The sequence below is a fragment of the Coffea arabica genome, chromosome 7e (assembly GCF_036785885.1).
Source record: "Coffea arabica cultivar ET-39 chromosome 7e, Coffea Arabica ET-39 HiFi, whole genome shotgun sequence".
Lineage (NCBI taxonomy): Eukaryota > Viridiplantae > Streptophyta > Magnoliopsida > Gentianales > Rubiaceae > Coffea > Coffea arabica.
Window position 1 is genome coordinate 25,002,915 of NC_092323.1, and position 14,791 is coordinate 25,017,705.

The following is a 14,791-nucleotide window of genomic DNA, read 5'->3' on the forward strand; positions in this document are numbered from 1 at the left end:
TTTGTTTTATCTTTTTAAGTTTGCTGCATGGAACACTATCTCCTCCTCTCCTCCTTCTCTCTTCTTTCTCTCTAGAAAAATTCTCTAACTAAAACTTCCTTCAACTCTTCCATGGGAGATAGATCAGATTTTTCTGATGTTTTCCTATGGAAGGAGCCCTCTCTATAGTTTCTTTTTATTTGTATGAATAAAATCTCTTTTAAGATTTTCTAATGAGAGTTTATTCTCTCTTTAGGGTTGTCTAGTGAGAGTTTTCTTCTTTTTTAAATCTTTTAATAAGAGTTTTATTCTTTCTAGGGATTTCTAGTGAAAGTTTTTTGATAATTTTTTCATTTTTCTTTTATTAGATCTAAATTTTTTCAAATTATGATTATCAGATTTGGAACACTGTCACGCATGCGACCAGGGGAGGGGGAAGAGAGGTGGCGGGGTAGAGGGGAGGGGAGGGGGAAGAGAGGTGGTGGGGGAGACGGGAAGAGAAAAAAAAACTCTACGGGTGCCGGAGGTTGAAGTGGGGAAAATGTTGCTGTGTGTTTTTGACTATTTTGAAATGTGTATTTTAAAAACTTTAAGAAGTTTTTTAAGGTTATTATAGTTAAAGTTGTTAAAAAACTTGTAGGAGAAAAACTAGGCAAAAAACTCATTTGCCAAACGGGACCAATATTTGTCATTGGTGTAGATTTTAATGAAATTATGATATTTTATAAAAAAACAAAAAAAGTTTGCTGCATGATTGTTAGTTAGTGCTAATTATGTGGGACCTATCATATTTTTAGTGCTATTCTATTGAGTCATCTTAGGCCTCAACAATAATTAGTGCTAATTGGGCGGGACCTATCACAATTTTAAAGTTTGTCAATTTTTTTAAAAAACACAAATTTCATGGAGAAGATTCTACGACTTTTTTCCCCCTTGTAAAGGAATATAATAGTCTCACAAACAAATGCTTACAAACATGTATAAAAACTCCCCCAATTGTTATCCTTTGGTATGTTAAATACCCACAAAAGAAAGTGTCAGTTTAAGGAGAAATGATAGTGATAAGTTCAGGGGCAGGATGAGTTGGGCGATTTGGTGAAGGAAATGTAAGTGAAACATCTCGAGATCTTGGATTTGAACCCTCCTATTTAAATTTTTTTTTTTTTAAAAAAGATACTGATAAGCTTAAGAATTTCAGTAGCGTCATCGTTTTTGTGATATTATTGTTATCGTCTTTTTAAAATTGTGCATGATATCTCTTGTAGTTTGGCACTATTCAGCTTTTCTACTCTATTGCCTTTTTTTTCGCTTGTTTAATTTTGCTAGCTTAGTTGCAATGAGTTCTTGCTCACGTGGAGAAACAATCCGTTTTGCTTCTTTTCTTTCTGTTGGTTAAATAATTTAAGGGATAATTAGTTCTTGCTTACTTTAGTCAAACGATATTGATCAAGTATGAAATCATGAAAAAGCTTGTTTGGAATACACCCAGATTTGTGATTTATTAGTTAAAAAAGAAGAAGAGAAAGCTCATTTGAGTATGTCTTCTTGTTTTCCTTGCTAAAAAATAGTGCACCAAATTAACTAAGAATAAATCTTAGATATAATGATAGTACATACACTATCAGTATTGTTGAATCCATGACACATATGTACACAAGTTGGAGTTTAAATTCAAATTTTGTAGTTGTCGCTCATCCAAAACTGATAATGTATATACTATCTATGTGCAAAAGATTAATCTATTAACTAAACTCTTAACGAATAGATTGGATTTCATAAAAATTTGCATTTTAATGAGCTTGAATTAAATTCTAACAACGATTATAATTTAATCAACTTATCAAATCGAGTTCAAACTTGTAACCATTTGGTTCAATACAACTCCAATAGTTTCCAACTTCAAATATATACTTAGGATAATTTCATAAACCTTCCCTAAGTTTTCTTTCCCTTAATATAGCACTCCTGATACCTGTCTTAAATTGTGTTTTTAACATTGTCAGCACCTTCATATTAAATTAACATTAAAATGCATATCATAAGTGACAAACATTTTAGTTCCATGTTGGCTTGTCAAACCAGCAAAAATAAAGTTCCTACTCTAAAAATATATATTCGAGTGTAGTGGTGGTAAGTAGAGTCGTATCCACAGAGATTGGACGATTTATTTTTCTTATAAAACTGACAAATAAAAAAATGGGGGATTGTAGAGAATTTATGAAATAGCTCACTTGAATAAAAACAAAAGCAATAGCACAAAATTAAATAAAACTAAACCAACAAAAGACAATTCTCTAGTCAAAGGTCTAATCTCCACTTTGTTTCATTTAACTAATCATTAATGCAAAGGTAAAATTCATTCGTTTATAAGTAAACCGGTTATGACTGTTAACGAGTTCTAATAACCCGTATCTTCTTATTGTTTCGATAATCACAACAAGTTCTATGATTATTTTCTTTTGCCAATTAAGCAACCCTAGGCAATCTCTTAGAATTTAACCTATTGACAGTATTAATAATTAGAAAAACTACTAATTCTAATCAACAAACACACAAGCTCGGTTCATTTAAAGTAGATTATATATTTCTGTGACATAAACTCGAAAGTTTCTATACAATCAAATTATATCACTTGCCACAAATACTAAAACTATGAAACAATTATAAATTTGATATTTTAGATGGCAGTAGATTATTTTGTCAAACTAAATAAAGGCCCTTTATTTAAGAGTAAATCTTATGTATATTGACCGTACATACACTTGGATTCATGACATATATGCAAAAGTTGAATTTCAAATTCAAATTATGCATAGTTGTTATTCATCTAATACTGACAGTATATACACTGTCAGTATAGGAAAGATTAATCCTTCATTTAATTTAAGCAAAAAAATCATCTCAATAACAAACAGAGAATTTATAAATATTTATAAATAAACGAAACAAATAAAGCAGATTAGATCTCACAGTATTGTTGAACCAAAACGTTGATTGTCTTTCAACTAGAAAAGAAACTAGGTGCTTCTCATGACAGATTCACAACCAAAAATATGCTAAGGTTTATTGTTTTAGAGAAAAAAAAAAGAAGAAAACGAATATGGGAGAGAGCGACGACTTTGTCCTTTTTTCTTTATTCCTACGAGACTAGTCTTCTGCAAAGCGACCCAAAGAAAACGTCTCAATCAAGAAAACTAATTAGAGTGCTTTTCACCTATGCTTCTTCCAACTTCCAATAATAAGGAAAGGATTAAGATTCCTATTCAACAAATACTACTAGATGGAAACAATATATTATATATTTCTAAAGGCACCAACCGCCCAAGACAAACGGTCGTTTCTAATATGTCAGCAAAGCTTCAAACAGTGGCCCACTTCAAATCCCATAAGCATAGATTTCACAGCAAGTTAAGATGTGGTTATGTCTTCTAAAGTGTTGTCATCTGAAAATACGGGCTTTAATGCACTTTTTACTCCGTTTTCACCACAAGTTCCTAAAAATAACATCAAAAATCAAATATTAGTAGAATTTAATATTTGACACCATATTGTAGCAAAATAAAGGGGAAATTATTTACAAATTATGTGCATAATTAGCCATCTAACAAATTCCCCCACAACTAGACAATACTTGCCTTCAAACATTCACTATTCAAATGTCACAGTCAAGATGACAAATATTTCATGGCACAACATACTAACTCAAGTATCATGTCTTCTCAGCAATTTTATCAAAATCATGGTGCACAAGTTTTAACGGCCCTCACATGGATAATAGCGTCAGCCCTCAAATGTTTAAGGGACATATAACACTCAAATCAATACCATGAAATTTAGCACTTTTTACCATGAAATGACATTACCATAAGCATTTGACATAAAAGCATGGGCACATTTTATTTAAAATCTGAAACTAGACATAAGACGTGGGCACCTCTTATAATAGAAAATCTTCTGCCCAAGGAATTTTTGCCCGATAAAAGCGAAAACTTCATAAAGCGTGCCAACGGCCTACAACAAAATCCTTCTATCAAAAAGAAATGAAATAAACTTAACTTTCACATAAAACATGAAATAAAAATGCAAAAATGACTAAAAATTGAAACTCTTGGGTTGCCTCCTAAGTAACTCCTTTTTTTAATGTTTTTGACTAAACAATACCATATGCTCAATCAGGGTGTAAATCAAACTTCTTTGCAACTCTTGACATTTTTTGTGAATCCAAACTATGATTGATTATAGCCTTCAACGTGTCTCAACTATTTAATTCAATTACATCTATAACAAAAACAAAATGTGCCTTACTAGGACATTTCATAGCATCATAGATATTGAATTTCATTATTTCACCATCAAATTCCCTTGTCAAGATTCCTAAATAAACATCAACTTTTGTTTTAGATGTCATTAGAAAAACAAAATTGCGGGTGAAATAGAAAAATCACCATCCATATCTAACACATAAAAATCTGCAGAAAAAATTTATTTATTAACTTGAGCTAAAATATCCTCCCACACCCCATCAGGATATGCATTAAACCTAACAGCAAGTTGCATAATGACACTCATTTCTTTTAAGGGCCCAAGATTCAGAGAACTATAGATGGAATGAGGCATGATATTTATTGCAGCTCCCAAATCTAGCAATGTTTTTTCAACTTTAACATTACCTATTTTGCAAGTAATAGTAAACATACCTGAATCCTTACATTTAGGAGGCAATTTTCGTTGTAACACCGCTGAACATTTTTTCCCATATAAATCTTTTCATAGCCCTTTAACTTTTTCGTAGTGGTGCACAATTCTCTAAGAAATTTTGCATATTGAGGAATTCGCTTAATGGCATCAAGAAGGGGAATATTTATCTTAACTTTGTGAAAATGTCAAAAACTTCTTGCTCCTACTCCTCCTTCTTGGATTTTGCATATCGACTGGGAAATGGAGAAGTAAGTGTCACTACTACTGGGGGTTCATCTCTGGGCTCTTTCCTTGGCAGGGATTGAGTTGAGGATTTCATTGTTTCTTTCTCAACTTGCACTTCAATGTCATGCTTAGATACTCCTTTTTGAGGCTCTTACAATTCTTTGTCACTTCTCAAAATAATTGCACTCACATTTTATTTGGGATTAACAATGATCTGCAAAGGCAATTTCCCCAAAACTTGACATTCCAATCGACTCATTGCAGATGCCATCTATTATTTGATTCTCTACGTTTTGAATGCTTATTCTTGTCTCTTGTTGAAATTGTTGTGTGTTAGTTGCTAATGATTTAACAATTTCTTCAAGGGGTATACCCAATGTAAAAACCGGTTGTTGTTGTGGAATTGGTGGCCTTGCTACATAATTATAGTTGGGGTTATCTCTTAACAGGTGTCGGGCCTGTGCAATAATAATAAAAAAAACCTAACTACCACCAAAAGCAGTCAATAATCAATTCCAGGTACTGGGGCAGAGATTCTAGATGTGCAATGAGTTACTTGATTCACCCTGATTCCAAGAGTTTGCTTAATCCGATATACCAGAATTAATTAACTGACAAAATTTACTAACTAGTAGACAGTGACAAGTAGGGTCATCTCCTCAGGGACTGGGGAAAAGTTCGTTTCCTTTTGAGTCAAGGTAAACGGGGGATTTGAGGATTAAATGTTAATGAATTGCTAACTAAATAAATTAAATACAAAAAATAATTAATTTGAAGAAATAATAGAGAGAACTCTAGCCAAAGGTACACTTCAGAGATGGTTCAGGCAACTGATCATCGATTCAAATATAATTCCAACGTTTATTAATAGATTGGTTATAGCTGTCATACACGCGATAAACAACCAGCCTTTCCTTACTTTTTCAATAGTTAAGGTACGACCATTAACTATTTCTCTAACCAGGAAATAATCCTAGGCACGACCATAGGATTTAATTTCTAGTTTGCATTAAGAATTAGAAAAGCCCAATCCTAACTAACAAACACGCTACGAGGGTTTGTTTAAATTAGATCGTATATTTTCCTAACATAAATCTAATTACGCCAGTTGCTACCGGGACAGAGGTAATCGAACAATTACGGATTCAACTACCCCCAATTAGTAAAATAGCCTACGTGAATAATTAAATATTGCGCACTATTCAATCATACACAAAAGCTATAACAATTAAAAGAAGAAAACATACAAATACCAATAAATGAAGGAAACAGTTAAAATAATTTAGATCTCACAGTAACTGGCAAACCAAATCTTCAGTTGTTCCATTGACTAGAATTAGGAGGTTAGTTCTCCATTAATGGAAAACGCGCCATGCAAAACAGTTGAGAAAAACCGTCCATGCTTGTTTCACGAATTTGGTCAACAGAGAAAGAAAGAACAAAGAAATTTGCTGCTTTCTATTGTCTCCCACAAAAGCATACGAGAGAGTCTGATGCTTTCTTCAATTCAGTCAAAACGAAAGGAAAAAGCAAATTCAACCAGTCAACAATGGTGGTTCTCCCAATCGTTACCCCAAAAAGGTAAGAAAAGTCAAAAACCAAAAAGGAGTAAAATCATCTCTACGTTGGCAGCCCCCAAAAAGGTAAGGAATTGATTTCCTTTTTTCGGCCAGGCCCACCAGAGAAGGAAACTTATCCTAATCCTAGTTTTTCTCCTCTAAAATTGGTATTCGAATACCCAACTTCCTAAATAATAGAAATCCTATTACAAATTACTTTCTTCAACTCTGGAGTGGCCCCACCTATCTCCAAATTTGTAGCCAGCCACTTCACTCCCTTTTTGAACCTCCCCACGTGCGAAGAATCACGAGAATCCAGCTTTAAAGGTTGGAGTTAGGCGTAAGCACGCCTAACTGTCAGGAAGTCTCTTGAAATGTTGATTTTCAACACTTTTTCTTCACCACTTGCTGCAAGTAACACCAACACAAAATCTGAATAGAATCCACCCAACTAGTGCAATATTTAGTCAAACAATTGTGCAATATTATCAAAATATCCCACTAAAATACACCCTATCATCTCTCCATCCTTGAGTGTACATGTTCGAATAAGGATTATACCCCCTTTGGGAAGGGTTTGAAAAGCCCCCAATAGCATTTTACATGAGCATTCAGATCATCTTGGAGTGTGGGGCATTTGTCAATAGGGTGATTCGAGGCATAACAAATTCCACATGTTTTAATCTGCTGCACTTGTCTTGCAACTAGCTTTTCTACAAGTGTAGTTAGAGAATCTAATTTTTGTTTAATTGAATAAGCACTTGCCTCATTTACATTATAGGGAATATAGTCCTATGGGTATTTTATTCACTAATGCTCCTCCATTGGCAGCATCAACTATCTTCCTCTCCGTTGATGATAGTCCTTCATAGAAGTACTAGATAAGAAACTGGTCTGAAATTTTGTGATGACGGCAACCTGCACATAATTGTTTGAGCCTTTCCTAATACTTGTGCAAGGTCTCTCCATTGAACTGTCTGATCCCACATATATCTTTTCTAATAGTTGCATTGGGAGGTAGGAAAAATTTTCTCAAGAAATTTCTGCTTCATCTCGGTCAATGTGGTAATTGATTCGGAGGGCAAATAATAGAGCCAGTCCTTAGTTTTATCAACTAAGGATAATGGAAAGGCTCTTAATTTTATTTGCTCCTTAGTGACTCCTTGGAGTTTCATGGTTGAGCATACCACACGAAATTCCTTGAAGTACTTGTGAGGATCTTCACGTGCAAGCCCACGAAAAGAAGGAAGTAAGTGAATTAAACTAGATTTTATCTCAAATGGTACTTCTAAAGTAGGATGTGTTATGCAAAGAGGTTGCTGATTTAAATCTGGTGTAGCTAGCTCTCTCAAGGTTCTCTTGTTTGCCATGATTTCAATCTCGTCTTTGGATTCACTAGAAGATTCAACCAAGTCAGATGCTAGTTTTAACCCAAGGGATGAAGATGATGGCTTTACTCATTGCTTAGTTTCCTTTTTCAATCTATATATGATGTCTTCTCTACCTCAGGATCGTATTGCAATTCACCTATATGAGAAGATCGAGACATAAACTAGTAATAGAGTAAAATGAAAACAAAAATAAAAATCTAAAGAAAAAAAATCAACAAAGGAACTAGTCCTCGACAATGGCCTTAAAATTTGTTAGCTTGTCAAACCAGCAAAAATAAAGTTCTTACTCTAAAAATATGAATTTGAGTGTAACGGTGAGTAGGGTCGTATCTATAGGGATTGGGTGATTTATTTTTCTTATGAAAATGACAAATAATAAAATGAGGGATTGTAGAGAATTTATCTAAATAGCTCACTTGAATAAAAATAAAAATAATAGCACAAAATTAAATAAAACTAAACCAAGAAAAGACAATTCTCTAGTCAAATTAAAGAATATATTGCCCTAACTAAAACTAATGTTTTTTCTCCCAAAAATGACCTAAATAACTCCTATTTATAGCTACAAGGAGTTACAAGTGAATCCACGTTGGATAAGGTTTCCTGAAGCTATTAAAAAAAACTGTGCGCATTAAACCTGACAAAGATTGGCGATAACACCAGTCATAAGACCGGCGCCAGTGTTCCTTCAGACTTCAGCACTTCCTTCGACCAGAGCAACACCGGCGATAAGACAAGTCCAAAGATCGGCGCTGGTGCTGCTCTGCAATCTTCAACTTGCTTCTTTTCTGCCATTTCTGATCACCAACGTCTTTTTTTCCTGAGACATAAAAACAATACTAAATTAAGTAGTTTGATACCACTTTGGGTGTAAAAATATACCATTACTGCATCACAGAACTACCCATCTAATCTACAATTCACACCCTATCAGTAATTGTTGATGTTTTGCTGCAACTCTACTCTGTATTGCATTTATGACCTCAACTTTATTTTTAAGCCTGACTTTAATTTTTATTATTGATATAAGCTTCATAAATATGATTATATGAGGGCAATATTGGGACCAAAATATTATATTTCTTGCTTTTCCAAAAACAGACTGGCATTCCAATAGAATATCAATTCAACGAGGGATCAATGAGAATATAAAAATCTCAAGGGTGCTTTGTTGTATTATGAGAAACTTGAGCAGAGGTTCTAAAATTATCCAAAAAGTATGTATGTATGGTTAAAAAATAAAAAATAAAAGCATATGAAACAAAATCGAAACCTCAAATGAACCTCGAGTGCATCGAATGGTGAATTGAATTGAGCTTGAGTTCAAGTTCAAATTTTGAGCTTGCATAAAATCAAAACTTCCAATCAAGTCTGAGAGTGCCAAAGGTTAGTTTGATGAGCAACAATACTCTTTCTTTTTTCTCTCAAAGGCAAACAAAAGATAGATTAGGGCTAACTATATCCTTTACTCCTTTATGGAATTCCTACCACACTCTGTGTAATAGTGACAAAATGTAGAGTTTATTTATTTATTTATTTTGGTGCTGAATAGTCGTTGTTGCACACAGAATAACTCTGAACTTAATAAAGAGAAGTATTTATAAATCCATTTTGTGTATGGTTTTATTTTTTTGTAAAAAATAAAGAAATTTTAGTTCAAAAATTTTTCACTTGATTATAGTTTTTTCCACTTGATCGAGACTTTTGACTCAAAGGCTCATAGGAGGCAGCTTCTTATCGGGCATCCAGTTTTCTTTACTGCAGCATTCAATTGTAGACTCAAAAAATGTTTTACACTTTTAATGTATTGAAGAGTGCTGAAACTTTGAGAACAGTTGCATAGACAAAGGCATTAAGGTTTTCTTCAGAAAATGATAAGAAATAGCAACTCAGCCAACAGCAGATTTTGGAAAAGTCTAATGAAACCTGTTGCTGTTTTTACAACCGAAAAAAAAAAACCAACAACAACACCTGCAATCCGAATATATAATTTTGCCATGACTCCACCATAATTTTGCCAACCTCGAACAGTCTCAACAGAAATAAAGTTGAGAACCAGCAGCCATATATAGCAGTGAACCTTTTTGTCAATTGTCAATTGAGAATGAAAAGGAGCAAATGCAATTTCTGGTGCTCTTCTTCAAGTGTTTGAGCTACTACCAGTACTTACAACTCTTCTGGATATGATTGAAATAGGTTTCAAAAGGAGCAATGGCTACTTGTCAGTAGTATGGTTCAAAGTCGCAATCGCGAATGCGGTCATGGCCCAAACCATTCCACATTGGTCCCAGCATATCCGTCGTAATCTCGGCGAGACACAAAATTTTGAAACATTTAATATTTTAAAATTTGTAAAAAAAATGATAAACAAAAATAATAAAAAATTAGCAAAAATAATAATAATTCAAGTTGATTCGAGATGATTCAAGACGATTTGGCCATTTCTATCCATCTCGAAAACGACTCGACCGAGTTATCAGTGACTCGACCAAGTTATCAGCAATTCATTATCTCGGAATCATCTTATCCTGATATTGGAGCAGAAAGCCCGTTTTGATGATCACTTGGCCGAGTCTTTGAACCATGGTACTCACAAGACATCTAGGTTCCACCATTTTTGTGGACAATGAACACTGCATGGAGACACTTGAGCACATTTTTAATTATCTACCGGATTATTTGAAGTCATGTCCTCTTTACTTGGGCGCATTTCAAGAAGACAGAGACATTCTGGTTCGAAAGTTGTTATGGCTTTGGATCTCTGAAAGATTTGTGCAAAAGACAGAAGGAAAGAGTTTAGAGGATGTTGCGGATATCTATCTGATGGATCTGATTGGGAGAAGTTTAGTTATGCCTACACAACGAAGATCTTTAGGTGGGATCAAAGTTTGCCAAATTCATGATTTGGTACATGAGTTTTGTGTGGCGAAAGCAAAAGAAGAAAATTTTCTGCAGATTTTACATGTGGATGACCTTCTTACTTTTACTGGACTGTGTAACCCCTGCCGGTGTCCATTTTCCCTACCACCAGTGGGGGACCTACAAAGTCATGGCTGTTTTTACCCAATTTGCTTTGTTTGCTCTTCTTTGGTTGTAATCATGGACAGCACCTATAGGAGTCACACAAATTTCCCTTATATAAACTTCTTAGAGTGCTGGATTTGGAGCAGATCTATTGTCCATATTTTCCAAGGGAAGTATTATTTCTTGTTCACTTGAGATACTTGAGTATCAGTGGATTGGGCAGCCGGAAAATCCCATCTGCAATAGCCAACCTCTCAAGGTTAGAAACTTTGGCTGTAGGAGGATGGCTTAGCAATTTTCTGTTACCGAACACTATCTGGAACATTAAAACATTAAAGCATCTTTTGGTTTTTTGAGGAATGGGTTTCGAATTTCCCATGGACAATCTTGAAGGCTCCCCAGATTTAGAACACTTACAAACTTTATCCCTTGCAGTCGATCCCTCTTCTCAAAGTCAAAGCTTGCAAAAGATACTCTCAAAGTTACCGAGCATCCGCAGGCTAACATGCCTGAATGGGAATCACAATTGGATTTCTATCTACGGTGCATCTGCTGGAGATCATGATTGGATTCCCATGCTGAACTAATTGAGTCGTTTAGAATCACTTAAGATTCGTAGATTTGTTGGATATGAGTTTGGATTCCCAATGAATTTGAGAAAGTTGACTCTCTCAGAATACTGGCCAAGGAGTAAACTTTCAGCAATTGGAAAGTTGCCCAACGATGAAGTGCTTAAATTATACCGGGTTTCCTTTGTGGGGGAAAAGTGGGAAATGGAAGAAGGGGAGTTCCGCAACCTCCGATTCTTGGAATTGTCCCATTTGGACATTCGCTGGTGGGAAGCCTCTCCTGATAATTTTTGCTCTCTTGAGAAATTGGTTTTGAAATATTGTTATCGGCTGAAAGAGGTCCCTTCTTGTTTAGGGGAAGCCCTCACTCTTGACATGATTGAGGTAAACGGATGTTGTGAGTCTGCAGTAAATTCTGTGAAGCAAATTCAGAAAGAGCAGATGGATATGGGAAATAAGGATCTAAAGATCGTTATTATTGCCAGTGCAAAAAAAGGATCTAAAGATGGTTCTTCTTAGTGCCAATTCAGAAGTAGAGTCGATTTCCTCTCATCACATTTTGGCAATGGGTGCTGTTAATGTGTCTTCTTCTTGAGTGAGCAGAGAGTAAAAAGCAGAGGCTGGTTCCTCTTATCAGGTTAGATATACTATCGCTTTTCTATTTGTATATGTTCAACAAGTTCAATTCTATAACTTTTCATGTTTGTCAATCCAATTTCTGGAGTAACAGAGATTACTAGTGCAATGGCCAATGAGAGAGATTACTAGTGCAATGGTCCCAAACACTCCAGCACAATTTATATGTAAGTTTTTATCATTGTCTTGCTCATTCACAAATATCTACGTCCAAATATGTACTGGATTTCTTGTGAAAATTCTTGTTTCAATTCAAGGAAATGGTAATGGGTGTAGCAATCAACCGTGAAAAGTACCCACTTTCTTCTAACCGGTCTACTGCTTAGTTTGACCTGCCTACCCATTTGATTGAAGTTTAATTTTGTTCATTTTTGGTATTTCCCAAATTTAGATCAGTTGAATACTGAGACTACAATTCTACAGATAGTTGGCTAATAATTGCAATATCCCTTGAATATAATACTTCATATTTTCGAGTTGTTTATTCAAAATTGTAGCCATATGGAACTACTAATTTTTTACCAACAAAAAAAAAAAGCAGAGAAAGGATGCTAACTTGCCAAAAAGAAAAAGAAAAAAAAAAGGTTGTGGTAGATGTTTGTTTTGAATTTGACATCATTCCAAATTACAAAGCTAAAATGCATCCAAATTTTTCGGACAAGGTTCTGTTTCATTGCAAAATATTTTTTCAGAAAATGTTTCCGAAATTTTCTCGTGTTTGGAGACCATTTATTTCAAGAGAATATTTTATTTTACCCCAACTGAGAAAGCGCCAGATCTGTTGCCTTTAGCAAGCCTTCTTTCATTTCATTCACAGAAAAGGGAGAAAATCACAATTCCTGCATCAGAGACCACAACTCCAATGATGATACAAAAAATCTAGATGAACATTCAACTCTGGTCTATGAGAAGAATCCTTAACTGGTAAGATACAGGGCAGATTGTGGTAGTAAGTGATGAGAATATAAAGACCAAGGCCCATTCAAGCACATGGGGAATTGGAAGATTCAAGTGAAGACTAGTTGATTGCACGAATGCTTGAGTTTAGTAGGATTATTTGATTTTCCTCGTTGATTTTGGTTATTTCTCGTTTTAAAAAGTCTAGGTAATTAAGATAGTTTAATTGCGGCCCATTTGTTAGTAAGTAAGGCCCAAAATCTTTCTTAAGTATGTAGGGTAGTTTGGTCAACTTTTGGATTAGGGTTAATGCTTGTAAGGGCTATAAATAGCCCCACTTCCTCTTTGTTTGGGACCAGTTTTTTGACTATTAAATACAATTAGTGAGTTTTCACTTTCTCTTTGGCAAGAGAGTTGCCTTTGAATACTTGAGAATGTTCTCAAGTTATTCACCCGAACTTATCAATCGAGTATCTCCTTGATTGTGGCGTTCTACTACCTCCAATTTGGTTCGTTAATTCGAGTAGTTACGGGTTGAGATAATATCAAAATTGTTCGTGACTTCTAGGGATTAGTTGGGTCAAATTTCCGCTGCCTAAGCCATGGTGTTTTGGTTGTCTAGATCGGGGTTTCACATCAGTAAGTCCAGTTTCAAAAACTTTGTCTAAACAGGGGGAAAGATGTAGTAGTGAAAGTCATTTGGTTGAGGTTGATTCTGGTTACTGTGATCGGTGAAGTATACATACTAATATGTGAAAACATATTTTGGCTCTCTGCATCCCTGCTTGTGACTCTTGCTGAGTAGTAGCAAGAATTCCAGCAACAAGGACAACTGCAAGAGGTAGGCCCTTACAGTATCTCGCTATGCGCAGCACAACTTCACTTAATGTTGGAGGACAACCTTCTTTGGCAAATAGCTTCTTCTGCAGCAATTCCAAACTCTCTTTTATCACTGAGCCAGCGAAGGTGGTGAGGTTTGCTATCAGGTTTAATTTGCAAAGACAAATTCTGAATTCTGCTGGTGAGTAGCCTGCTTCCATTGCAAACATCTGGCAAGGAGTGTTTCAACATATCCCACCTGTCAGTGTCCCAAACATCATCCAAAACAATGAGATACGTATTTCTCTTCAAAAACTAGCGGAGTTTGTCAGCCATATCATCTTCATTCATCTCAAGATACTGGATGGAGTTCCCACCGTCAAAACAACACAATATCTGAACTAACAAACTACGCTTGCTATATCCGTGAGAGACATAACACCAAGCATGAATGTGGAAGTGGAACAATACCAAAGGATCACTGTAAACTTTACTGGCTAATGTTGTCTTACCAAGCCCAGACATACCCACAATGGCAACAATATCCAACTGCATTGATCCTCCCACAAGTCTATCAATTATACTTTCTACCTCATCATTGAGACCCACCAGAGTTTCGTTCGATACTGAAGCAGTAACTTATGATGGCATGTTAATGGTAGTCTTGGTAACTCCCTGGGTTTCATTATCATATCTTATGCTATTATAGATCTCTTCAGCCTCTATCTTCGTATGCTTGATATCTCCAGCAACAGCATCCAAACAAATGTTCATGTTGATCACCAACTAGTGCAGAGTCAATTTCGAATTCTACACTGTATGCAAGCTTCACAATACGACTACAAAGAGCTTGGAGTTTTTCATTCCGGCTGCGCTGCTCTACAATATTTCCTAGGAAAGATCTTAAGAATACAAGATCTTCTAGGATTCTGCATAATTGATCATTTGGGAAAGCGATTGAATCAGGTGTAGAGCTTGCTAGTTCCTTGAGAGT

General features: G+C 35.2%; 2 protein-coding genes across 2 annotated transcripts; one reads left to right on the forward strand and one right to left on the reverse strand.

The window, feature by feature from the left end:
• The first annotated feature begins 10,435 nt into the window (after nt 1–10,435).
• On the forward strand, nt 10,436–11,964 carry LOC140011321 (putative late blight resistance protein homolog R1B-11). Its single transcript, XM_072060111.1, has 2 exons — nt 10,436–10,759; nt 11,488–11,964. The coding sequence occupies exons 1-2, from the start codon at nt 10,436–10,438 to the stop codon at nt 11,962–11,964; spliced, it is 801 nt and encodes a 266-aa protein (XP_071916212.1).
• A 1,893-nt stretch (nt 11,965–13,857) lies between these two features.
• LOC113738765 (putative late blight resistance protein homolog R1A-4) lies at nt 13,858–14,352 on the reverse strand. The gene is made up of 2 exons (XM_027266039.2): nt 14,159–14,352; nt 13,858–14,056 (listed from the first exon to the last, which is right to left on the reverse strand). Exons 1-2 carry the CDS (start codon nt 14,350–14,352, stop codon nt 13,858–13,860), a joined length of 393 nt encoding a protein of 130 aa, XP_027121840.2.
• Between the last annotated feature and the right edge of the window lie 439 nt (nt 14,353–14,791).

Excerpts from the sequence above, each read along its gene's own strand:
- LOC140011321 (XM_072060111.1), top strand. The coding sequence starts at position 10,436 with ATGGTACTCACAAGACATCTAGGTTCCACCATTTTTGTGGACAATGAA. Across the intron at positions 10,760-11,487 it reads TTTGCCAAATTCATGATTTG|ATTCGTAGATTTGTTGGATA; the intron begins GTACATGAGTTT and ends GAATCACTTAAG.
- LOC113738765 (XM_027266039.2), bottom strand. The coding sequence starts at position 14,352 with ATGCAGTTGGATATTGTTGCCATTGTGGGTATGTCTGGGCTTGGTAAG. Across the intron at positions 14,057-14,158 it reads GACGGTGGGAACTCCATCCA|GTGGGATATGTTGAAACACT; the intron begins GTATCTTGAGAT and ends GGACACTGACAG.